Source organism: Strix aluco, chromosome 6, assembly GCF_031877795.1.
Source record: "Strix aluco isolate bStrAlu1 chromosome 6, bStrAlu1.hap1, whole genome shotgun sequence".
Taxonomy (NCBI): domain Eukaryota; kingdom Metazoa; phylum Chordata; class Aves; order Strigiformes; family Strigidae; genus Strix; species Strix aluco.
Window position 1 is genome coordinate 43,547,252 of NC_133936.1, and position 25,057 is coordinate 43,572,308.

Sequence of the window (25,057 nt, forward strand, 5' to 3'; positions counted from 1 at the left end):
ATTTAAAACTTCAAACAAGTTGACATGCTCTTTAACCATTCTTTACCTCTTACAAAGAGGCAAAGTAGGCAAGCCAGATACTGTAGCTGAGAGCTGAGGAAACCTACTTTTCACATAAAGAAAAAAGCCAACAACAAATCCACCTGTTGATGGAAAAATAAACATTTTTCCATCAAAAAACACTACAAACAGTCCTCAAAAAACACTAAACTGCACCACATAGATTTAGAAGAGTTTTCAAAATTGTATTTAGAAACTGCTTCTTCCTACCAAACTGTGGTAACATAACTCCTCAAGATAAGCATTCAAAGATGTAAAGAGAAAGAAAGGTGTAAGTTAGTTCAAATATCCACTATTTAATTTAAAAGCTGAACCTCGACCATACTTCCCATGAGCTATGCAAAAGCAATCACTTCTCTACTCCATGGCAAAGCCTTGGAAACTCCCCGCTACAGCTGATGACAGGACTAATAATAGAGTTGCTACCAACAGGGCTCCGAATATGTTGCAGGGAAAAAGAAATCTAGATCCAAATTAGTTTTGCACACTCTTATTATCATATCAGAAAATATCTCTCCCAGCAGCTCGTTAACAATTGTATCGGCCTCCCAACCAGGGTAGAACTTCTTAATTTATGAGGAATGCCCTGGCTCTCCCTGGGAATTAGCAGCAAATGAATGATTTAAACCTGATTGCAGCACAACTTGTAATAATGTCCAGGAGAGATCAGGTCTTAATATATTGCAGAGCAAGACAGGATTTAGAAAAAAAAAAAAAACGTTTCAATAATGAGACCCCTTTCTGTAATCTTTGCAACTAAGCCAATATGAACAGCTTACAGTTTCTAAGCTTGTTTCCCAGTGATCTGGTGAGTGCTGCTGTTGGAAGTGCTGGGGGGGTAGCAGGCAGCAGACACTGTTCTTATATCATGGGGACAAAATTTAAAGTTTATGGGGACAAAAACACCAAACCCCGATAGGCTGCTCTGTCCACTGACTTCTCCCCAAACTCCTTCCTCGCAGGTTGTTTCTTTAAGCAAGAGATGGACACAAGGAGCAACGCAGGCTACAACCCTTCGGAGTTCAGCCCACAGCTTGCAGAAAGGAGCTCAGCCCACATACAGCACCTACAACTGAAAAATCCGTGCAGGCTAGCTCTGGAGCATTTCACTTCTGCACTGGCAAAGGACACAGCCCAAAGCTGGTCTGTCAGCAGCCTCCCATCTTCACTGTTCTCCAGTTTAGGCAAGATGGGACACTGAATAAAACTAATACATAAATACAAAACACTACCCATAAGCACAGAGGAATTGAAACCATTTTGGTTAAGTTTTTAAGTTATTTCCTTTCTACCCCCACCTCTTTTTTAATATTCAGGGCTTTAAAAAAAAAATTTAAACAAGGATAGTTAACTTTTTATTCCCAGTTTTATCCTGGTGTACAAAGCAGTCTGAAACACACTAACAAAGCTCATTTCAGCACTTACTACTCCTTCAGCCACTACAACCAATGTTTACAATATTTACAATATGAAATCCTGACTGATCTTTTTAAAAAACACTTCAGAAACAAAAGGCATTTCTAAGTTGTGTATGTCTGCTATGAGCAAATCAAAAGCCATTAAACTATAAAGTCATAAAAAAAAAAATTAAGCTCCCAAATCACATAGCAAATAATTTGTAGATTGAAGCTAGCTAACAGTTAAACATTGCTATCTATCAACAGGATACACCTGTGTAAACAAACAAATCAAAGCCAAATCCCTCCTCCCAACACTTATTTCCACATTCCAACTATTTCATTCCAAAGGTAAACTGAATCTGAGCAGAAAGGAAAAAAACAACTTTATTTTTTGCATGGAAAAAGAACCAATGTCTATAGCTAACATCTAACAAGGAAAATGGTACCATCTTGTACTTTGACTTCAAAATAATAATCCTTCCTCTAGTCCAGATTTGTCCAACCAAATTAAGAACTACATCAGTGCATACTGATGACACAAGATTGCTGAGCTTGGTAGACTCTCTACTTGAGCAATAAGAGCTTTAGAGTGACTTTAAACCCTGATTTAAAGGATTAAAATAAAATCTCTAGCAATGGCTTTTACTACCAAAAAAAAAATCTAGGGAGGAAACAAACTGTTTTATTCTGACCACTTCAAGATGTGCTCAGAGAGAAGGGGAGAAAACAAGCAGTAAACCCCCACATCAACTTTCACTTATTTCTTCTACCAAACATCCACAGCTACCTTCTTGAAACTCCATGGTTCTCAAATCTTATCCTTTCTTTTACATTACCTGGAAAAAATTAACTATAATTGTTCAGTATTCTCATTCATACCCTGACCTCAGTTTTTTGTTCATTTCGGCTTCTTCCCATTTCACTATTTCTGTTCCTCAACAAAAAAAAAGTCTAAAAACATGACAGAACATATTATTCCTGGGATGCTGATCCTTCTTGCCACCTCTAAGCCATTATTTCTTATCATAAAAACAGGGATGCTTCTCACTGCAAAGCTGAATCTTCATTGTGGCTGCACGTGTGTGAACTGTGAGAAGGAGCGCCTTCCAGCTGCTATGTGCCTTGTCTACCACAGACTCAAGGGCACCCCTACCCTGCTAGCACTAAAGTAATACATTCATTTTTATGCACATGAGAACAATGAGGCTGTGCTCTCGATTTTTCACAGGGGTACTCACAAGACTGAAACCTCAGAGATTCAAGAGCTCTTTGAAAACAGTAATTTCAGAACTAAGACAAAATGTGAAGCTTTACCCTCTTCAATCATTTTTCCCCTTCCTGAAAATGATTCAGAAGGATCCATGTCAGAATTGTCAGCTGGTAAAGGTTGCAGGTAGCTATCTGCATAAATACAGTTGATTTCAGAACAAAAGGAAAGGCCTTTGGTTTTTTTGAAGTTTCCAAAAATACCTAATTTTCAGAGAGTTCAGAAATTTTTGCAGTACTCCAAATGCAAGCAGTAGACTCCCTGAAGTGTGACTTCACAGCGAACTTCTATTTAGCTGCTGTCACACTGAAGCCACCAGCCCTTTTTGTGGGTATAAACTCAAACTGCCTCACAAGTTGTATCGGGTCTGGCTGAGCCGGAATTGGTTTTCCCCTGTAGCAGCCCTCACGGTGCTGTGTTTTATGTTGGGAGCTGGCAGGGTGTTGATAGCACACTGGTGGTGTGGCTACTGCTGAGTAGTGCTTACACAGCACCAAGGCTCTTTCTGACATTTCCCCCCATCACAGTGGGACAGGGTGGGCAAGATCTTGGGAGGGGACACAACCAGGACAGCTGACCCGAACTGACCAAAGGGATATTCCAGACCATCTGACGTCTGCTCAGTATAAAGCTGGGAGAAAGGAGGAAGGGGGTGGGGTCACCCTTGGTCCTCCGAGGCAACCACTACGTGTATTGGAGCCCTGCTTCCTGAGAAGGCCCGACGTCGCCTGTTCATGGGAAGTAGAGAATAAATCTGTTTTCTTTTTTTTGCTTCCGCGCGCAGACCTTTGCTTCGCTTTGCTTATATTAAAACTGCTGTTGTTTTACCCACAAGGGTTGTTTTGTTTTCCTGTCTTATTTTCTTTCCCTTCTTTGCCCTATTGAGAAAAAAAGGGGAAAGGGGGGGAAGTGATAGAGCGACTTGGTGGGCACCTGGCATTTAGCCAAGGTCAAACCACCACACAAGTCTACCTATTACTCAGTGCATGAGTGTCCAGAAATCCAGCCACAAGGCAAGACCCAAAATGTGGCACACAACCATAGTCTCATACGGGGAACTAAAAGGCCTAGAAATGCACAGCAATGCAGTTAATTGGGATTACTTTTTTAGGACCAGGAAAGTCTTTATCAATATTTTCTGCTTCACAAAGGTCTTGCATGGGAACATGAGGATATTAGGTGGAGGCTATTGTAATGTACAAGGCCAACTAAAATCCGCACTTCATTCCTCCAAACCAAGTCAGGCTTAAGAGAGGAGAGTTTACTGCAGACTTCAACTGAAACAGATTCATCAACTCCAACAGCAGGAACCAAGCTCAAAGACCCAGGAGATTTTCCAGCCCCTTGCTCCCAGGATTGCTCTTAGCAACCGCTAGTTTGGAAAAAATCTTCCCCCAGTTTTACTGCTAACCATGGTGTGGACCATCCCCTTGGTCAGTCCAGGTCAGGTGTTCCAGCTGTGTCACCTCCCAAACCTCTGCATAGTCTCTGCCTTATCGCAGGGGGCACAGTGAGAAATGGAGATGGCCTTGATGCTGTGAAAGCACTGCTCAGCAATAGCTGAAATACTGGTGCATTATCAACACCGTTTTGGTCAGATCTAAAGCACAGCACCATATGGGCTCTTGCAAAGAAAATTAACTTGATCCCAGTGAAACCCAGTCCACCAGCAAGTGAGCACAGCAGTAACAGGCTGTATCCTGCAAGACTTAGAAATGCTCAAATGTGTTTTTTTTCTCTTTTTAAGGCTGCACCTTGATGACTGGGTTCAGTTTTGGGCCCCTCACTACAAAAAGGACATTAAATGACTCGAGCGTGTCCAGAGAAGGGCAACGGAGCTGGTGCAGGGTCTGGAGCACAGGTCTGATGGGGAGCGGCTGAGGGAACTGGGGGGGTTTAGTCTGAGGGGAGACCTCATCATCCTCTACAACTCCCTGAAAGGAGGGTGCAGAGAGGGGGGATGAGTCTCTTGAGCCAAGGAACAAGTGCAAGGACAAGAGGGAATGGCCTCAAGCTGCGCCAGGGCAGGGTCAGACTGGCTCTTAGGAAGTATTTCTTTGCAGAAGGGGTTGTTGGGCGTTGGAATGGGCTGCCCAGGGCAGGGGGGGAGTCCCCATCCCTGGAGGGGTTGAAGAGTCGGGTTGACCCAGCGCTGAGGGATCTGGTGGAGTTGGGAACGGTCAGGGTGAGGTTAATGGTTGGACTGGAGGATCTTCAAGGTCTTTTCCAACCGAGGTGATTCTGTGATTCTGTAAAGAACTCCACAAAGGCAGTAGTAGGCAGAAACCTCCCTTGCTATGAATGGCAATGTTGGGCTTAAGGATCTTTAGCTAAGGATTAACTTGGAAGCTTAGCTAGGAAAGGCTTTAAGACATGTCCCATGGCAAGATGGAAGTGCTCCCACAAAACCACACAGAAACCTCTACAGTAAGATGGCTGAGTGGGTGGACAGGTGCTGGTATACTGAAATGAATGTTGTTTTCCTTTCGCATCTGCCTGTTATGCTTTCCCAAACTTCTCCCCTTCACCAAACTAGTGAGTTTTCCATCTCAAAGTAATCACCCTGCCCCTTCTCTGTCCCCAGCTGATTTAGAGATTAATCACATACTGCTGTGTAAAGGTCTGGACCTATTTCCTAAAGCCAAAAGCAATATAACCAGCCTCATATTTCTTTTCCCTTCTAACAAAGAAGAGCATTAAGTGGACTCTGGAAGGATTATCAGAGCTTTCAAACAAGAAATACACAGGATGAAAACATTAAAATCAGCAAGACATCTGAAAAGATATTTTTAGTGCAGCTGAGATCCTTATTGCTACTACAAAATTCAAGTGAGCTTTGAGGGATTCACCATGTAACTTTCATCCCTAGGACTGAAACGGGCCCACTACAAACCTGTCCAGAATTCCAGAAAGCTTGTTGCTCTTTTCGGCAGGAGACAGCAGCTACAGAGAAAAGTTAACAATGGGGAAGAAGGAGGCTCCCGTTATCCCACTAGTAACCCTCCATGAGCAAGAATGTTTGTTGAAGTAAAGCAAATATATTACACCTACTCCAAAAAATAACACAGTCGAGTAGGAGGAAGCAGTGATCTCATGTTAATCCTGTCACATAAGAGATTACTTATTTCTAGCAATGAGAAGGCAATTTATCTGGCTTGGTCCAGCTCTAACATGTCTGGCAAAACCATCTGGAGAAAAAAAAATGAAGTTTAGATACCACTTGTTAGCTCATACAGATGAATAATCCAGGGTTATGACACTTATAACAGCTCTGGTTATCCAGCTGTTTGCTATAACCAAATAATGACTAGCTTTTAGAAAACAACAGGTATTTTATCACATAGGAACCTGTGCACCAACCTGGATCACAAGAAGCTGCACAATGGCAAAAGCCAAGAGACAGACCTTATATTTGTAGACAGTCTCAGCTGAATGCTGGGGGTGACTTACCTTTACATTAATGTCATTAGTTCTCAAACTGAGTTATGCAGAGCCTTGCCCATCCCACCAGCCACTTCAAACAGGGATGCTGACTGAACAGCCAAACACTGCTCAGCCCAGCAGGGGCGCAGAAAATGCTGTTTCCACCTCCCTCAGAGGATTTGCTTGGAAAAACCAACCAAATCTGGCATAAATTACATCAGACAGAAGACACTAAAAAAATTATTAGTCACAATCATGTGGCCTATTGAGGTCTTTGCTTGCTCAGCCAGCCAGGTATCTTGGCAAAAGGAATGGGGAGGGGGGGTGAGATTTCCACTCTCCTGACAAAATGACACTCACTGATCGAAATATTCTAGTACAGACCCAGCCCAGATCTTTGCCATAGCAACAAACACTAAATGTATTACGTAGTTCACTAAGTTTGTTATCTAGGACAATGTGTTCTCTTTACATTTCTGTCTTGGAAGTTTAAAGAAAAAAGATCAATATGCAGCAAACTCTTACCTTGTCCACATCCTCTGTGTCGGTTGTTGCATACTGCAGAACTTCACTGGTCTCACTGCAAAGAGGAAAGAAACCTGAATTTCTCTGATACACCTGCTCTACTCATCCTCTCCCTCCTCTCCAAAATGAAGCAGAAATGAAGTTAAAAGGCATAAACACAGAACCAGAATCATTACAATTTTTTAGAATGCTTACAGAGCTCTTGCAATAGAATTCCTATTAGAACTGTAAATTGCTTCTTCCCTGGTGGAAAATTGTTTTTAAAGGGCAAGTGGTCTGTAGTATCTACACAGTTTTAGTTGAGAAAAAAAAAAAAGTCCCACCTCTGAATTTGTTTCCATTTCACTAATGTGGATATTTGCCCCAATTACAACTGCCCAATCTATTTGAATCCAAGTGAAATTTTCAACCATTCTAACCTAAAACTTCAGTAGACCTTCCTTTTTACAAGTACATTAGTACCTGTGGGTAATTTTTAATTTCATTCATCATTATTTACTAAGACTGAGCTAACCAAAACAATACAAGGCAGACAGCAGGGTCTGTAAGTATAAAAACATTGAAAATGGGTAATAGCTTCCTGTTTACAAGATTGTTTTCTTATTCATAGAGCAGCCTTCACAGAAAAGTCCCTTGCAGAGCAGTTCCACAACAGGAGTTCCTGTATGAACATATTTCCTTACTACGTACGCACAGTCGCCCTCAGTAACAGTCGTTCTCAAACCTGCTCCAGCTGCCCTGGAAGACCTTTCCTTTAGCTAACAAAAACTTCAGAGAAAATAAAATGGATGCCCAATGCACACAGTATGTCAAACAACACACAGCAAAGCTGAAGAGCACAGAGAAGAATTTGCAGACTTTTTGCTTAGCACAACCAATTACAAGTTTAACCAGGATTAAGGCTGGCAATCTAAATTGCTCTAAGTAGTTACATCATCAAAATAACTTATAGCTGCAACAGTCCAAACTAGTTCCTGGTCTACATTAACACTGGTCAGCTCTGGTAAAAAAGTTCGTTTATAAAATGCCTTTTATTCCTATGAACCCCCAAACTCTTAGTCAGCCATTCAACTCGTGCTCCTAGTAGGGGAACTACTTCAGGAGTTTGTTCTCAACTTGAGAACAAAGCAGAAAGCCTCACACAACTCTTCAGTCACAGAAAGAAAATAAATGGCCTCCTTGCAAAGGGAGCTGCTGTGACAGTGCAGCACACATACTCACATCCTTTAATATCAACTGCTGGTAATCAAAGGGAGAGGTCAGACCTGACCAGAGACTTACACTGGCAATTGCATTAACAATGCAGATCAAATCACTTGATACTCTGCAGATTATTAGGGCTTTCATTAAGAGAAAACAGCTGCTCAGTGGAAGCAGTACTGGATATGAAAGAACATTAGCAGTCTTAGGGCTTTGGTCCAGGAAAAGAAAAATCGAATGAAAAACAAGGTGTCTGTTTAAAAATCACGAGGTAGTACCTGCCACAGCACCTGGCACTATCAAAAGAAACATTAAAAGACATTCATAAACACGTCAGACTAGAAAGGAAGCACCAATTTTAAGGTAGCCAAATATCCACTAAAAAACACACCACTTCAAGCAGCATCAAATCGCTCCAATTAAACGGAACAACAGAAGTTTTGCTGAGTAACAAACTAGACTATTTTCCTGTTGCGTTTCAAGAAAAACAAGAGAACAATCCCGCAGAAGTTTGAACATGGCAAGTATGCAGGAGTTTGTTCAACAGTCTGTAACAACTGTTCAGCCTGTTTGAACCAGATTTTCGTCATCCTCAAGAGTTAGGGAATCAAATACTTCTTAGTCTGCCTAGATACTAACAGTCAGGCATGAATATAGTTCACTGCATCACTGTGCAAGCCAGCAAACAAACAGTTAAAGACAGTTGGAGCTTCTGTACATTTATCCAATATACAATTTACATCAGTGAGGTCCAGAGACATATAAAGCTGAAGTTTCACACGTTCATAACTCCCCCACATCAAGGGGACAGGGATGTCCTCCTTCAGACCCAAGCACAAAGATTGATCTGACAAGCTATTGTAAGCCCATCCACTGATGAGGATGCCAACCAGAGGGTGTTTGCTTAACAAGTGTACTGACCATGTACGGACAAAGGGGAAAGAGTTGAAATCACAGCAGGATCAGGTCTAGGATTTAGCCTCACTAAACACCATGATATATTTCTGGGGCTCGATTTGATCCAAAGAACAAGCAGCATTTTTCTCCTCACCAGTACATTCTAAACAGTTCTGCCCTCGGGGCGATGACAGTCCCAAGGTTTCCCACCCTCCGTCTCCATCCTCAGCCCCTGTTTCCTTCCAAGAGCCACATGCTGGCCACTAACCTGCGGGGGACGCGCTGGGAGGCAGCTGACCATACATCAAACCAACAGCTTCTGCCCTGTATGAGTGACAAGCTCAGTATGAAGTTTTTCAGTTCAATTGCTGACAGCGCAATTACACCGATTTACCCTGGGAGATGGAGCGAGAAAGCAGGGGGAAACAAGCAGGCTACAATATACCTGAAGATTTACTTTGACTTAAATAGTCAGCTTCGTGCACACACCAAACCTTGCACAATTAGAGATCGTTTTGATGTAAAGCAGGCCTGGCTCTGTGACCTTTAAGAATTTCCCTTCCAGAAAGCTATTTGTTTATGAGGGACCAAGATTGCTTACGTTCACATGCTTTTAGATTTTTAAGACAGTTTGATTTTTGACAGATCTCTTCTACAAGAATTGGGACAGCTGGCAAACTGTAAAAGTCTACTCATCTCAAGTTTACAGTGCACACATTCTTGCTTCCCAGCTAGAGAAAGACAGAGGAACCCAAATGGAGAGCACCTTTAGACTCTCAGAGCAGGCAGCAGTGCAGTCTTTATTTAACAGCACCAACAAGTCCATCAAATCCTTTTCAAATGTGGAGGGCTGTCAGGTGTATGCCTCATGAGATGGAGAAACAGAAGCAGAAGAGGGAACAACAAGCCCTTACCTGAAAACCTCTTTCTCCTCTCACTCTCTATCACTATAAAGAGACTAACTAAAGCTGTGACAACTGAAAGGTGGTTTTAGGAGAGAAAAATCCCAAACTTTCCAAAAAGGCCTGGGAAAAGCTTATATTGCATCACATAATCCTCCAGTCACGCAAACACAAACACTGCTATAGCTATAGCATTCTGGACATCACTCCAAGAAAGCACTCCAACCCCTGTTGCAAGCTAACAGAAAGAGAAACAAAGGTGTCGACACCAACCACACAGAGCACTGTCAGAAAAGGGAGACAGAAGTTGTTTTGCAGAGCAAACACAGACCAGATTCCTGGCTTTGCTGCTGAAGTGATCTTAACTATGAACAAATTTATGCTTCCCTGTACCTAACCCCATGAGAGCAAAGTTGCAATGCCCCAAGACAGCATCAGATTTGCAACATATTTGCTACACATTGCGGTTGGACTGGATGATCTTAAAGGTCTTTTCCAACCTAAATGATTCTATAATATCAAATAGGTCAATTAATGAAATCCAATGAATTTATTATTGTACAACACTTCACCCACTCTGAATCTGTTGAGTTGAAAAACACTGCTTTATAAAGCTCACACCTAAAAAACTTCATTTTCAATCTTCCAACAGTGTAACAGTGACATCAGGCTTCTCAGACACCAGAGGTAACTACGCACAAGTCTACATAGTTATTATGCCATGGATGCAATACCCCATCATTAGGACATAATACTGTACCACACAGCACAGAAAAGATTTCTCACATGACACGGTTTTATTTGCTTATATTGGCAGAGATTTTAGGATTTACACACATTTTTACTCAAAGACTCAGACAAAACTGTTTGGTTTGCTAACCTGATCTCCGGTAAGAAGGTCTTCTTGTAAGCATCCTCAATATTCTGAAGGTACAAAGGAGACACCTTTTTCTCATATGGCTAAAAACAAACAGAAAACAATGTTGTGAAATGAGTTTTCTTTTTCCCACCAGTGCAGATTCCAGCCTAAGCAGAAGGCACTGTCACACCATCTGTCAAGAGCTCACTCTTGTATTAGCAGCCAGATGTCCAGTGAACCACATACACATTAATGAAAATTTTAACAATTAAGACATTTGGAATGTTTAGAATTTCTTATGTGGCACTAAATATCTAGAGTACCCCAAGGAAGAAGTCAGTCTGCATTAATCACTGCGTTACCATGTACTATTATGTCCGTTGTTTTAATAATTAGCTGTATGAGTCTTCTGATGCATTAGTGAAACTAGAAAGAAAGGGAAAAGCAGATTCAACAGAAGAATGTAAAAGCAAAATGAACTTTCTTGCAATTTATTTCAGTTACAGCAGTCACTTCGTTTTCACTGAGCTCGCATAAGCTAGAAGCCAACAGTCTCAAAAAGTTTAACTTTCCAAGGACTGATTAATCCTAGCTAACTGCATATTCAAGTTTTATATAAACACCCAGAAAAAAGGAGAATCGTAGAATAGAAGATTGTCCAAGTCTGCCTTTTCAATGACAGGGCCAACGTGCATCCATTTCTCCAGTTTCAGACAAGTGCATGGGCAACCAGCCACTGCAAAAATCTTTCCTTGAGATTTCATGGCTATTCTATCTGCTGTTAAACAGTTCACCACCAGCTGCATCTGCCACACGGTGTACTTTAATGCCACATTTGCAAAATGCCATGAATTTGTCTAATCTACCATGTGTTCCTTCAGTTCAATTCTAAAATTAAATTACATTTCCTGCTTGAAACATTCATCCAAGATGCCCATTATGTTGGGAGGATCTGTGTCTCTGCTAGTTGGGCCCACTGGAGGGCTTTTCTTTTTCCAGTGCCCTGCAACAACAGCACGCTGAATACCAAGCAAACACTGCATCCGCCAAAAATGCGCAATTCCCAAAAATACCATCCCCAAACAAGCAGTAGTGTTCAGCACTGCCACTGCCCCAAGGAAGTTACAAGTTACAGCAGCAATTTCTGCCAGAAGTTCTCAAAAATGCCACCGACCTTTAATGTTCACAAGGGCAAAGAATTCACAGGTTCCCACGATACATTAAGCAGCTTCTAATTCTGTCACTGAAGTCACTAAAACAAAAAAGCTATGGTTTTCCTACACAAAAGTATCTTGTTCATTAAAGCGCAGAGGCACGTTCAGTCACAGCCTAAACTGCTGGAGGGCAGAAAGGCAGCCACTCCATCAGTAGACTAAGCAATTCAGGCCACACAGCTCACGAAACAGCAAGGGCAGCCTTCCATTCATGGCTCTGGAGTGACTTCCCTTTGGCAACCATCAGTCTCCCTCTTAAATGAGCAGGAAACTGCAAAACAAAACACTGCTAGCTCACCCTAGCACACTAACATACATGCTCCAAGCAGCAGGCGGCACCAAGCATTTTAGATTTTTTTTTTTTTTAGTAATAAATCAAAGTTTTCTTTGAATCTATCAGGCTTTCCACAGTTAAATACTTCACTCGACTACAACTTCCCTCAGCCTTTGAATAAGCTACAAGGTAAACATCATTTATTCCTCATAATACATCTGAGAACAGTTACAAGCACATGTCCAAATACCACAGGAGCGGAAAGAAAACACCTTATTTAGATTAGTCATTATACAAAAACACTCTACAGCTTTTTCTGATCCAAGACTATTTCAATAGCCCAGTAATCCAATATGCTGATATAATGAGAGAGGTAATTTGAAGACAATGCTACAGAAGTTAATTTTCTTGTGTTTTTAACAGTAGTGTCCATCTAATACCATGACTTCAGAAAAGATATTTTGAAAAGAGAAACTATGCCACCCTCAAAGAAAGGGTTTTGGAAGCCAAAGCTCCCTGGATTTTGTATTTTATGGAATACATATACAAAAAACAGTTTCAAGTTTAAAGCTGGTGGTTTCTCTGCATTAACACAAAAGCACCAAGCAGTAATGCCGTTAATTTCAGAAAGTTGATTAACTTGCTGATCACAAGTGACCCACACTGGCATCAACACGGGTCTGAAAAAGCAGTTAACTGGGGAACCCAGAGACAGGGACCACAGCTGGGGCTGCTGGTGCTCAGGAAGTACAGATCATCTTACAATATATTGCAAGAAGCATATTACCAGGATATGAGTGCTGAAAAGGCTGGTTTTTAAGAGCAGGTGAATTTCATAGAACTTCGCATTACAGAAATCACAGCATGCTGATGCAGTCACAAAGTTTGTTGGCTTTTTGGTATTTTAAGAGCAAGCGTACCAGAATACCCACACAATCATCACCAACACAGTGAGGACAGGAAGCTTTTCTGAAGCAGAATTTTGCATCAAACCCCACAGAAATCACACACAAGGGCATGATTACAACAGACATTAATATGTAGTATCAGTAGCAAGAGAGAAAGTTACCTCTCCTTTCTCTTGGATCCTCTTCTGCACCTCCGGGACAGGTACATCTATATAAATGACCAAGTGAGGCGGCAGGAATTCACTAATACTGACCTCTTTCATCTCCTTGTAGTGATCAAGACCTGTATAAAGACAAAACCAAGCATGCTGGAGAGTTAAAGGCAGCCCAGCTGAACACATACGCATGTTCCAAATGAGGGTAAGTACAACAGGAACAGCATTAAAATTATAACCTATCAGATAATGAATCTGCAATCATTTATTGAGTGTTTTTTCCTGCATTTCCTAAACACATTCTATTTGCAAATAAATCACATTCCCCCACCTTTGTATTTGTAGTCTCCTCTTCTTGGCTGGTATAGCAAGTTTAGGGTAGGCTTTTCCTTAAATAGGATTCAGGAAGTTTTTAGAATAAACAGTCTTCCAGAAACAGAAAGTAAAACACAAACTAAGAAGCCTCAAGCACTGAAATGTACAAATCTAACATCAGTTATATCAAAAGGGGGATTTATTTCTGACTTCAGTTTAGAGAAACCTAGTTTTCTCCTCCATTGTTTAGAGAACACCTCAAAAATCATGGAGAGACTGTGGCACTCAGGTCACGGGAGGTGACCACTGGCTGGGGCTGCCTTTTGCCACAGCTTCATACACGAAATAAATGGTGCCGTCCTACCACAAAGATGGCAGTGTGGCAAGGTGGAAAAATGGAAAAAAGTCATATGCTTCAAGAAGACTTTGCAAGAAATACCCCATTTCCCACCAAGGCATTTGCCTTGCCCTCTAATGCATACACAAATCATGCTGGGGTAAAGCAAATATTTTAAGAGGTCACCAACCCAGCTGTGTCCCTTCCTCGCTGGTATTGAAGGCATACTCTGTGCTACTGTTACTCAAGAGCTCTGTGCTCTAAACAAGCAACAGCAGACCTCTCCAAAAACACAACCACCAGACTCCACTTTGGAGGACGGGACTGGAGGATCTCACCTTCCCATACAGAAAAATGTATCCAAGAGGAGTTGATCAGTTTTGTGCAACTGGGTTCTTCTACCACATCAGTCAATAACCTAAAGCATTTTTGGGGTAATAGCTGCTGATTAGGAAGCCACGCAGGTTCAGGGTAAGCATCTATTCAACATTTAAGTAGCATGAATAGCACAGGCTCCATTTAACCTAGCTCAAGCACAAGTTTTCCTCAGTAAGACTCAGCAGCTTAGCCAGAAATGCGGTGCCAGGCTTTCAAATTCAAATGGATTGTGAAAAATTTAAAGCCTACTGTGCTGCAGCAGTCAGCGGTACCTCTAATCGAGATCACAGAATCATTCAGGTTGGAAAAGACCCTTGGGATCATCGAGTCCAACCCTCAGCCCGACTCTACAAAGTTCTCCCCTACACCACATCCCCCAACAGCTCATCCAAACGACCCTTAAACACACCCAGGGATGGTGACTCTACCCCCTCCCTGGGCAGCCTATTCCACTCTCTGACCACTCTTTCTGGGAAACATTTTTTCTTAATGTCCAGTCTGAACCTCCCCTGTTGCAGTTTAAAGCCGTTCCCTCTTGTTCTGTCACTAATTACCTGTGAGAAGAGACCAGCACCTCTCTACAATGTCCTTTCAGGTAGTTGCTGAGAGTGATGAGGTCTCCCCTCAGCCTTCTCCTCCTCAAATATTTTTGCTGTTTGAGATGTTTGCTTTTTGAGGATTTCAGTACAATCCATTATCTGCTGTTGGAATGTTATATTAACTATAAATGGTGGATTGCTGGGCTTTGCTTGCCTCTCCAATGCAAAGCAGTAAGACACAGGTCATTACAACCAGCTCTCAAACTCATTCAGCAAGAAGTTGCAACTTACAGTGGGTGTTATAAAAAATACACCCCTCCTAAACCTAAGCCAAATCAAACAAGACAGCAGAAACATGAGGCAGCCAGGAAAACAAGTACCTTCAGCCTGAAGTAGCCAAAATGCCAGATTTCCTAAGAACAGGCAGAAACAAGAATTCAGTAGCAATATATTTAGGTCAGCTGATGACTGGGATTTCCAGCTATTTTCTCCAGACTTTCAAACTTTTGTGCAGCTATAAGTTTGCATGTTTTGGCTGCAGCTGGTCTCCTAACATGTGCCACATCACTGCTCCATTCTCAGCCAAGGGACGGAGACTGCACGAGCCTGCCCGCAAGGCACAGCAGCACCGTGCTGCTCAGGAGCTCAGCGCCCACAACCCTGAACCACCACATCACTGAGGCTGGAAGGAACATCTACAGAGCAGCTGATTCTACCTCCCTGCTCAGAGCAAGGTCAACTACAGCAGGTGGCTCAGGACTGCGTCCCACAGGGTTACAAGTATCTCCAGGATGGAGATCCCACAGCCTCCCCAGGCAATCTGCTCCAAGGTTTGACTACTTTCACAGTAGAAACTTTTTTAATAAATGGAACTTCTTGTATTTCAATTTGTGCCCTTCACCTTTTGTCCTCTCACTCGGTGTCACTGAGAAAAGACTGGCTCCACCCAGTACTCCTCCCCATCAAGTATTTATACACATAAACACCATCAGGTATTTATACACATCCCCCTGAGCCTTCTTCTCTCCAGGCCAAGAAAATCCCAGCTCTCTCAGCCTTTCCTCATACATTGGATGCTCTAATTTTAGTGACCTTCGTGGCCCTTTGCCAGACTCACTCCAGTAAGTTCGCATCTTTTTTTCAACTGGTAGCCCAGAACTGGGCATAATACTCAGGATCTGGCAGTCACCATCCTTGACTTGCTGACAACACTCCTCTTCATGCAACATCCTGGTGGCATCTTTTGATTCACGGGCACATTGCTGGCTCACATTCAACTCGGTGTCCATCAGGACCCCCAGGTCCTCTTCTGCATAACTTTCTCAACAGTTGGCTCCCAGCACATACGAGCACCTGCAGTTATTCCTTCCCAGCTGCAGGACTCTGCATTTCCTTTTGTAGAACTTCATGGCGTTACCATCCAACTATTTCTCCAGCCTGCCCAGGTTCCTCTGAATAGCACCAAAAACATATGGTGTGTCAGTCACTCCCCTCCCAATTTTGCATCACCTGCAAGTCTGCTGCGGCTGCACTCTGTCCTGTCATCCATCTTTTAAACCTAGTTTAAACCTGGTTCGGCCCCAGTGTCCTCCCCCTGGGATACAGTATTAGTTATTGGTCTCCAGCTGGACTTTGCACAGCTGATCACAACCTTTGAGCCCAGCAGTCCAGTCACTGCTTTCAATCCACTGCCCATATATCTAATCCACACTTCACCAGTTTGCCAATGAGGGGCTGACGAGACACAGCCCTGAAAGCCCTTCTTAAGATAAACAATAGCCATTGCTCTCCACTAGCCTTCTATGAGATGCTGATTATCAGGTGTTTATGCGTGATTTCCTTTTCATAAAACTATGATGACCGTTATCCATCACCTTCACATCTTCATATGTTTGGAAATGGCTTCTAGGACGATCTGCTCTATCACCTTCCTGCAGATCAAGCTGAGGCTGACTGGCATGTAGCTCCCTGGATCTTCCTCCTTGCCTTTCTTGAAGACAAGGATAACATTTGCGTTCTTTGAGATTCAAAAGGGAGCTGGCAATTTAAGGCAAGTAGGTCAAATCCTGCTGACCCACTATTTACCTCCCATCTCATGCTGCAAGATCATGGTCTGCCTGAAGGACCTCTAGTCTTCATCAGAATGCTCACCCACGTTTACAGGAGTCTCTGGCTGACAGGACACAAGCAATACACCTTCTTTAACATATAAGCAGAACCAAAGCCTTGAAGAAAAACTGGATGTCTCATGGCTTGAGGTTGGTCCTCGAGGCATGGTACAGCAAGGTGCTAAGCACCTTATGAACAACTCTGAATATTTAAAGGAGTCCATTTTCCAAGCAGGCATTTTTGTTTCTTTTTTAAAAAACAGACTACCACACTTCCAACAGATTACGGCAAAATAACTTCCTTTTGCATGCAAGTAACTTACATCGCTTGTGGATATAGCCTTGCTTAAACATTGCATCCAGAAACACGAAGTCACTGTAAGGAGAGCGCTCCATCACCACACCTTGTCCTGCAATTGAAAGTAGGTTCCAGTCAGCAAGGCTCAAAGAGACTGCTGGCAGCAATATTTAAAATTAAAGACAGCACCGCTCAATTTAATGCTCTCACTGGTCAATTTTCTGAATGCTTTTCCAAGAAATTTTAAATAAAAGAGCAAGGTTTTGGCTCGCACAAACATACTGGGTATGTATGCTGGCCATGCCTGTCTCACCCATATATTCTCCTACTGTGCCTGTAGTACTAAGTACTACTATATTTAAGGAGCACATTTATATATGTGTCTGAAACTTTCTGGCATTCAGCTCTTTTAATCTTTTCTGGAAAATGCTTATTGAAGCACAAGCAACAAGTAAATCAGCGCTGGTATAGGAAATCTTTTCTCACTGGAAGACATTCAAATTATAACAATACCACCACAAAACAGTATTTGATGAAATCAAAAAGAATGAACAACAACAGACACCATCACGAACTAAATCTAGGGAGAGTTTTAAAGAAGCTGTACAACTCACAGCTATCTGGGTATGTTTAAAATGTCTTTTTGAAAATAATCATCAAGGATTGCCAAATTAAAACTAATGAAATTGGTAACTGGTACATATTTTCCTTGCTAGAAACGATACAAGATACTGTTCTAACAGAAAATCTGCAAGGTAGTTTTCTAAATGGGCTGTTAACCTATACTAAGGGGGAAAAAGTATCAAAAGCTTAACAATAAAAGAGTCTTTCACTTTAAAATGCAGATACTAGCAAAGCACTTCAAACCAGCTTACTCACAACTTACACTCAGAAGTCAATGTAGAAACGAAATTTATTTACTTTGAACTCTAACCTGTGGCCAGCAGATGCTCCAAGGCATCAGCATACTGTAAAACACGATTACCAAACAGCCAAGCTTGCAGTCGATAAGAGTGTCCATCAGGGCATTTTGGATCATTGTAAAACCTCTCTAGGTTACAGAAACCATTAAATTTTTCAGGCAGCAGCGTTCCGTCTCCTGTGATCCTGTCTAGGTAATGGATGTCTGCTTCTGGGAAATATTTCATTCCTGACAAAAAAGAAACCCATAACAGAACACCAATCAAAATAATTAGTTTTGTTCAATTACAGTACACATCTATTCAGCTCATTTAAATATACAGCTGTACTTTAAACAACTCTTGAAAACAGCACAAAATCCTTTGGTCAATCACACCACAGAGGGCAGACAAACCCTACTCTGAAGTATTGTCACCTTTCACCTCTCCCGTGAGAGCTGAGCTATCGTTCTAAGCAGAATCTTTTTGCCACCAATCTTCTAATCACCTTGACGTACTGTGTAAAGCCATGCAGAAAATCCTACCTCTCAATATGCTCAGTGACTCTGCCAGAGCTAGGAGCTCAGTGAGCAAACTGACTTCATTAGAACTGAAATTTCATTCACAACAAATCACACCTACACACATATCCCACAGATCTGACAAACATCCCGTCCCCCTCTCAAGCTTCAGCAACATTTTATTCCCCCCTTATCTATAAGCCCTCCACATTAACTGTAGCATTGCCTAACTAATAATTTGCTAGTCAAGAATTGCTGGTTTGGTGAACTAACTTTCTTTACACAGAAGCACAATGACACTGTTAAATTCTATTAACTATTAGAGAAAAAGGTAAAGTAAGAGGTACCTAGTTTTTCTGCTATTTGCTGTGCAAGCTTGCCCTTTCCAGAAGACAAGTTTCCCTCCACTGTAAAGATTTTGCTGTATTCAGTTAACTTTTTTGTAGTTCTCTCTCCCAACATATAAGCCAGCCAACCATATTGCAAATTCTGCTCAGGGCTGATATGAATTCTTGCCTGAAAGAAAACACAACAACATTAGTATGTTTTAGTTTTCTTAGGTGAACTAGGCATGCTCAAAGTGCAGCTTTTTTAAAACCTTCTGCACATGCAGGATTATACACACTGGCACATCTAATACATGGAATTTTCATACGGTAAAGTTAGCACTGCCATTTCAGCTTAGCAGATGAAGCAGTATTTAGGCTGAGAAGCTGTTTATGAAGTGCAAGGCTGAGAAGATAGAAAACAAGAAACAATCTTCAGTGTGTTTAAAGCTTGAAGCGGGACTGCTTTGACAGAACTCTGCTCCGAATCTACACAATGACTGGAGCTTCCCAGACTTCCTGAAGGCCACAGACATATGATGCGCCCTGCACTCCCCAGGGAGATCCCAGAGTAGGCTTTTGCTTGCATTTTTCTTTGCTTGTTGTTAGGTAGATACTAACATTAAACCCTCTCCCAGTCTCTCAGGAGAGTTACAGCTTCATTCCCGCACAACACAGTTCCTGGACAAAGGTGGAAAGAAATATCCATCTGGCCTATAAATCTGAAGGCACTACCTTACTGAGCCCTGCTCTACAAAGCCACCCAGAGACCCTGGTAAAAACTGAGTAAGCCTTATTTTGAGCAATGTAGTGACCTCACTTACACACGTGAGACTATTTCATATTCTTCTGCTTGCACCACCAAAGATCACATTCACAAGCTGAAGGTCATGACAGAGTCATCACACTCTGACCTATTTATTTGTGCATCTACCTTAAATCTCGCCTCCTCTCCTAAGACCCTGCAGCAGTCGCCCACCGGGAACGTCCCCTCCGAAGGGGCAGCCCCCCGCCGCAGGGCCGTCCCCAACGCTCCCCGGAGATACAGCCCCCCCTCCCAGCACAGGAACGCTGCTGGAAGCCAGCAGAGACCAGCTGGGGGGCATAGCCCCGCTCCTAACGGGTGGAGAAGGCGGCGCAAGGGGCCAGGCTAACCTCCCTCCCGCCGCCGCCAGCCCCGCGGGGAGGCCGGAGCGGCCCGGGCACCCCAAGGTGAGCTCGCCCGGCCGCGCTCAGGAGCGGCCGCCGCAGCCAGGGGAACCGCGGCTGGGCGCAGGGACCTCCCCGTTCCCCGGCCCCGCTCACCGCCGGCACGACGGCGCTCCGCAGGCGGCCTCGAGCGGCGGCGGCCGCGGCCGGGCCCAGCTTGGCCACCCACAAGGACATGGCGGAGACGCAGCCGGCCCCGCTGCGACGGAACCGGGCGGGCGCAGAGAGATGACGTCACGGCAGGGGGAGCAAAGCCCGCGCGGGCTCGCTCTGGGCGTGCGGATCGCCCCGCCCCCCGCCCTCAGCCACGCCCCCTCCGCCTTCGGCCACGCCCCCGGCGCGCCGCGCGGGCGCTGCCTGCAGCAGACAGGCGGGCAGCAAGCAGGCAGCGGGAGCGCCTTCCCTCGTCGACGGGCATGCAGTGGGGTGGGAGCGCCAGGGGCGACAGAGGGAGCCTTGCTCTTTCTCTGGCGCTAAGTTTGCCCTGGGCGAGTCCCGGTACAGGCAGAGCCGGCAGGGGGGCAGGCAGCACCAGGAGTAAGGAGCCATGCCGGCCTGTCCGTGCGCTGTGCCTGGCAAACCTTGGCTTCCTTGCGCCTAGAAAGTCACTTCCTTGGCAAATGTTCTTCCCTCAGCAAGTCCCGAGGTGCTGGGAGGAGACCTGGTGGTGGGACAACGACAACACCGCACCCGTGTCACCAACAGTGGCTCCTCAGGCGTTGACCCCTCTGGGAAGTGTGGGAAAAGCAAAACAACGAAAAAACTGCAAAACACACATTTCCTTAACACATGGTGCCCAGAACAAACACAGGAAGGGATGGAGACCCAGTGACTTGTGTTGCCACGGTACCAAGGAGGAATGTGAAGCGAGGTGGAGGCCGCGCGGTCCCGTTCTTCCGCTTCTCTCAAGGAATATTTGACATCACTGCGCAGATTTATCTCCTGCTCTTCCCCTTCTCTCGAGGACTCTTTTGCAGTACTCTGTGGACCTTATCTCTCATTCACAGAATTTCACAGAATCATCTAGGTTGGAAGGGACCTTGAAGATCATCTAGTCCAACCGTTAACCTAGCACTGACAGTTCCCAACTACACCATATCCCTAAGTGCTATGTCAACCCACCTCTTGAGCCCCTCCAGGGATGGGGACTCCACCACCTCCCTGGGCAGCCCATTCCAACGCCCAACAACCCCTTCTGCAAAGAAATACTTCCTAAGAGCCAGTCTGACCCTGCCCTGGCGCAGCTTGAGGCCATTCCCTCTTGGCCTGGCGCTTGTTCCTTGGCTCAAGAGACTCATCCCCCCTCTCTGCACCCTCCTTTCAGGGAGTTGTAGAGGGCCATGAGGTCTCCCCTCAGCCTCCTCTTCTCCAGACTAAACCCCCCCAGTTCCCTCAGCACTCCTCGTACGACATGTGCTCCAGACCCTGCACCAGCTTCGCTGCCTGCTCCCTCTCTTCCCACAGAACCAGCACACACCTTGCACCAAGGAATGTGCTGTGTTGCTACTCAAGAAACAACCTTGACCACAGTCCCACCCACCCACTCACACACACTTAGATAAACACTACCCCGAGTTTGTATTGGACTCGGAGGGATGATAATCCGATACCAAATCAGAGGGACAGATTGACGGGTCTGTGCTCCTCACCCCCCCAGAAGGGACGCCTTTTGGTAAGAGCTGGGCCCTCGGCTACGTCGAGTGACTACCCAGGAATTGTGTGTGATTGCAATCATTTTTTGTGTGTAGTGCTCTAGAGCCAGCCTGCAGTTTGTGCGTTTATCGTAGGCAATCTCAAAGAATCTGTAGATGTTGCATAAGAATAAACCATGCTATTCGTGACCCTGACGGCTGCTCTTGAATGCAACCGGACCTACAGCACACGGGCTGTTCGTGCTATAGTTACGGCCCTAATTGGCATAGCTATTAGGAGATAAATCCAGCCGCCCCCAGCCCCTCTGATCTCTGAGGACCGGCTAGAACACAAGGCTAGAACGCATCTCTTACCAAATTAATTCATTACCTTAAATGCAACAACCCCTCAGCCAAAACAGACAGGAGTTCTCATGCCCAAGTCCCTCACGCTCCCCCTGCCCACTGGGTCTCTGAGTCAGGAGGAGTGGGATGTCCGGGGCTTGAGCTTTGGGGAAGCAAGCTGTGTCTCACTGCAGATTAACTGCTTATTTCTGGTTCTGCTGCTACAATAGGATGCGACCAGCCACCAGCCATGTTGTGTCCATCGTGTCATCAGCTGCCATGTAATCAGACGTGGAGGATGCATCCTGTGTGCTGCCCCTGCCTCTGCAAGACCGCTGCTTCCCCTTCCGGACTGGTGGGTACCTGGCATGGGCAGGCCCCAGTGCCTGCCTATCCACACCATTCCAGATTTGCAAAGGCAAAGAGGTGGAAATCAAGATCTACCTCCTTCTCCAGCTGTATGGGAGCCTGGAACAGCTTCCAGTTCCTCATCTAAAACACTTCCTGCCATATGCTTTGGGCCTTTGTTTTGGGTTGTCTTTGCTAGCCATTGCTAGCTGGTGACAGCCTGACACTTTCTATATGGGCACCTCTGAGTGATCCCATCCTCATCTGTATCCTTACGTGTCTCACTGTTCTCCTTGGGGAAAAGGACAGTGAAGATCCACCTACCCCCATATGCATTGGTCACTCTTTGTGACACCACTCTTTGTGAGCTCCCAACCTGGGCTTGCTCGGCCACCATGGAGAGAGGATCCCCATCGCTCTCTGTGGAGAGAAGGGCATCTGCCTGGTGCTTCTCACCATTGCTCGATGCTCGTGGCAGAGCTCCCTGGGCCTCCTTCACCAGGGATGGGGGTGAACTCCACTGGTGGCCTCCAGAAATCAAGGATGAACCAGGGCTGGAGGCCACGATGAGGTGGCAAAGAGAGGACATGGGGGATAACTCACCAACGTGTGCTTCTGCAGTCAAGACGTGCCCAGCCTGTTTGCACAGAACCCGCGGTAGGCTCAGGGCCTGGGTGGCAGCAGCTGAGAACAACCTCCTCATGCACACACTGACTCCTGCCTGCGGCTGGTCTGGGGGTGCTGGAGGAGAGGAGATGCCTGAACCGTAGGGCAGGAGAAGACATATCCTGGGAAGCAGCCTGATGCCCACACAAGCAGGCGGATGTGGCGGTGGCGAATCTCGCTGCTGCTCTCAGAGGTTTTGCTGGTCTTTGCCACAAGATGGGGCTGGGTAATGCTGAAGAAAAGCTGCTTTCTCCCTGCTCGCCATCACGGCTTGTCCCACAGAGCCGTGTTACGAGTGTCAGCAAGTCCCCATCTTGCCCAGGGCTCGCTGGAGACTGGGAAAGGCTGACGACACTGCTGACATCTGGGGGTATCACATTCTCCGTGGAAGCTGCTCCTGTCTCTGTAGGGCTGCAATGCACAGTTGCTGGAAACTATGTGGGCAGTTTTCCTTCCCATTCTTTTTTGGTTTTGCGTTCCATGCTTACCAAAAGGAACCCTGGAGAAGCCACTCTGCTTTGGGAAGCTTTTGGAGCAAATTTGCTTTGCATCTGAAAAGATCCATCTGCCCGGCCAGCCTCACCTCCCATGTTGGTCAAAGCGCAGAAAATTGCAGAGAAACCACTGAATGAACCAGAGACTCTGACTCTCTAATGTTCAGCTCTTGACCGAGCTTTGAGGTCTTGGAAAAGCCTCATTGAAACAAATGGGGAGGAAGAGGAAGGATCAAAGAGATGTCAGAGTAGGAAGGGACGGCTGTGCCCCATACCAGGTGTCTCCCTTGTACATAAGACCATGCTCCCTGGGCTGGGGTTTCTTTCACTTGCTGGAAAAGAAACTCCTTCTGAAAAGGGAGCAAGTGGAGGCTTAGTGCTGCCTTGTAGAGCACGTCCACTGCCACTCCACCCAGCTTGAAGAGCTGGGTGGGCAGAAAACCATTGCTGTCACCTGCAGCGTTAGTCTCTGCAATGCTCTGCTGATGTGGCAGGGCTCAGCACTGCTCCCTAACCTGTGACCAGTCTCTGCCCGACTTTTTCCTCCATAATCAGATTTCTTTGTCTGTTTTTGTCCTGCTTTCAATCATCACATAATTCCCAGCCTGCTGTCTCCTCAGGGACTGGCATCTCTTGTGGGTGAGCAGGGCAGCTCCTTGACGGTGCTTGCAGGGAGATGGCCACGCTTTCAGCCCTGTCCTGAGCCCAGTCCAGAGGCTGTGGGGCTGCATCCCATCAGTGTGGGACCTGCCTGTGCTGGAGTTCCCCTTGGCTCCCAGTTCATCGTCTTGTTGCCCTCACCACAAGCCCTGGCCCTCAGGTGCTGCAGAGTCTTTCCCCCATGGCTCCCCTGGATCTTGCACCCCTTCGCTCTCCAAAACCCAGCCTGCCCATGATACTGGGCTCTATAACTACGTGAGGACCCTCAGTGTTGACTCCCATCCACCTCCCCACCCAGCCTCTGGAGCATCTTAGTGACTCCCCATCTCTGTCCCAGCTTCAAGCCCCCCACACCATGTCCCTGCCCTGGCTCGGTGTCACCCTGATGTAGCTCCATAGTGACCTGCAGCACCCACAGCACTTCATAAGGGACATCTCCCTGCATGATGGTGGACCATCTGCCAGGGCTCTGCGAGCACCAGCAGGTCTTAGTGGCCCGGGCCAACCTCACCCTCTGCTCACAGCTCTGTGGGCTCCATTTAATCTTCACCTCAAGTACCTAGGCTTGGTCTTAGACTGTACCTTTACCTGTGTCTATATCTGTCTCTCTCTAGTCTCCCTGCACATAGGTGGGCCTTGGATCTACTCTGCAGGTAGCTTTGTCCCCAGCCCTGTCTCCCAGACAGACCTTGGACTTATGCTGCAGCCTCGTCTCTTGTTCAGCCTCCATCTCCTGGCTGCTCCTGGGCTCCCCCAGGTTGAACCAACCTCCCTAGCTTGCCCTGCCTGGGGCTGTCACCAGAGGCTGCCCATGCTGCCACCCTTTCCCTTGAGTGCTTCATCAGGGCAGGCACCCATGTCCCGTCCGCCAGGGCAGCCCAACTCTCATTGCTCCTTGG

At 45.4% G+C, this 25,057-nt stretch overlaps 1 protein-coding gene and 1 long non-coding RNA gene across 2 annotated transcripts in view; both read right to left on the minus strand.

The window, feature by feature from the left end:
• Positions 1-20,240, minus strand: part of NDUFA10 (NADH:ubiquinone oxidoreductase subunit A10) — a 44,722-nt gene extending 24,482 nt beyond the window's left edge. The window contains exons 1-7 of the mRNA XM_074829854.1: positions 20,111-20,240; positions 18,827-18,995; positions 17,994-18,209; positions 17,085-17,171; positions 13,091-13,212; positions 10,555-10,634; positions 6,676-6,730 (exon numbers count right to left, since the gene is read on the minus strand). Of these exons, the coding sequence (XP_074685955.1) occupies positions 6,676-6,730; positions 10,555-10,634; positions 13,091-13,212; positions 17,085-17,171; positions 17,994-18,209; positions 18,827-18,995; positions 20,111-20,191 (810 nt within the window). The 5' untranslated portion in view covers positions 20,192-20,240. The remainder of the gene's footprint in view (positions 1-6,675; positions 6,731-10,554; positions 10,635-13,090; positions 13,213-17,084; positions 17,172-17,993; positions 18,210-18,826; positions 18,996-20,110) is intronic.
• On the minus strand, positions 1,403-4,862 carry LOC141925490 (uncharacterized). Its single transcript, XR_012623878.1, has 2 exons — positions 3,687-4,862; positions 1,403-3,075 (listed from the first exon to the last, which is right to left on the minus strand). It is a non-coding gene; the product is annotated as an uncharacterized LOC141925490 (long non-coding RNA).
• Positions 20,241-25,057: the final 4,817 nt, after the last annotated feature.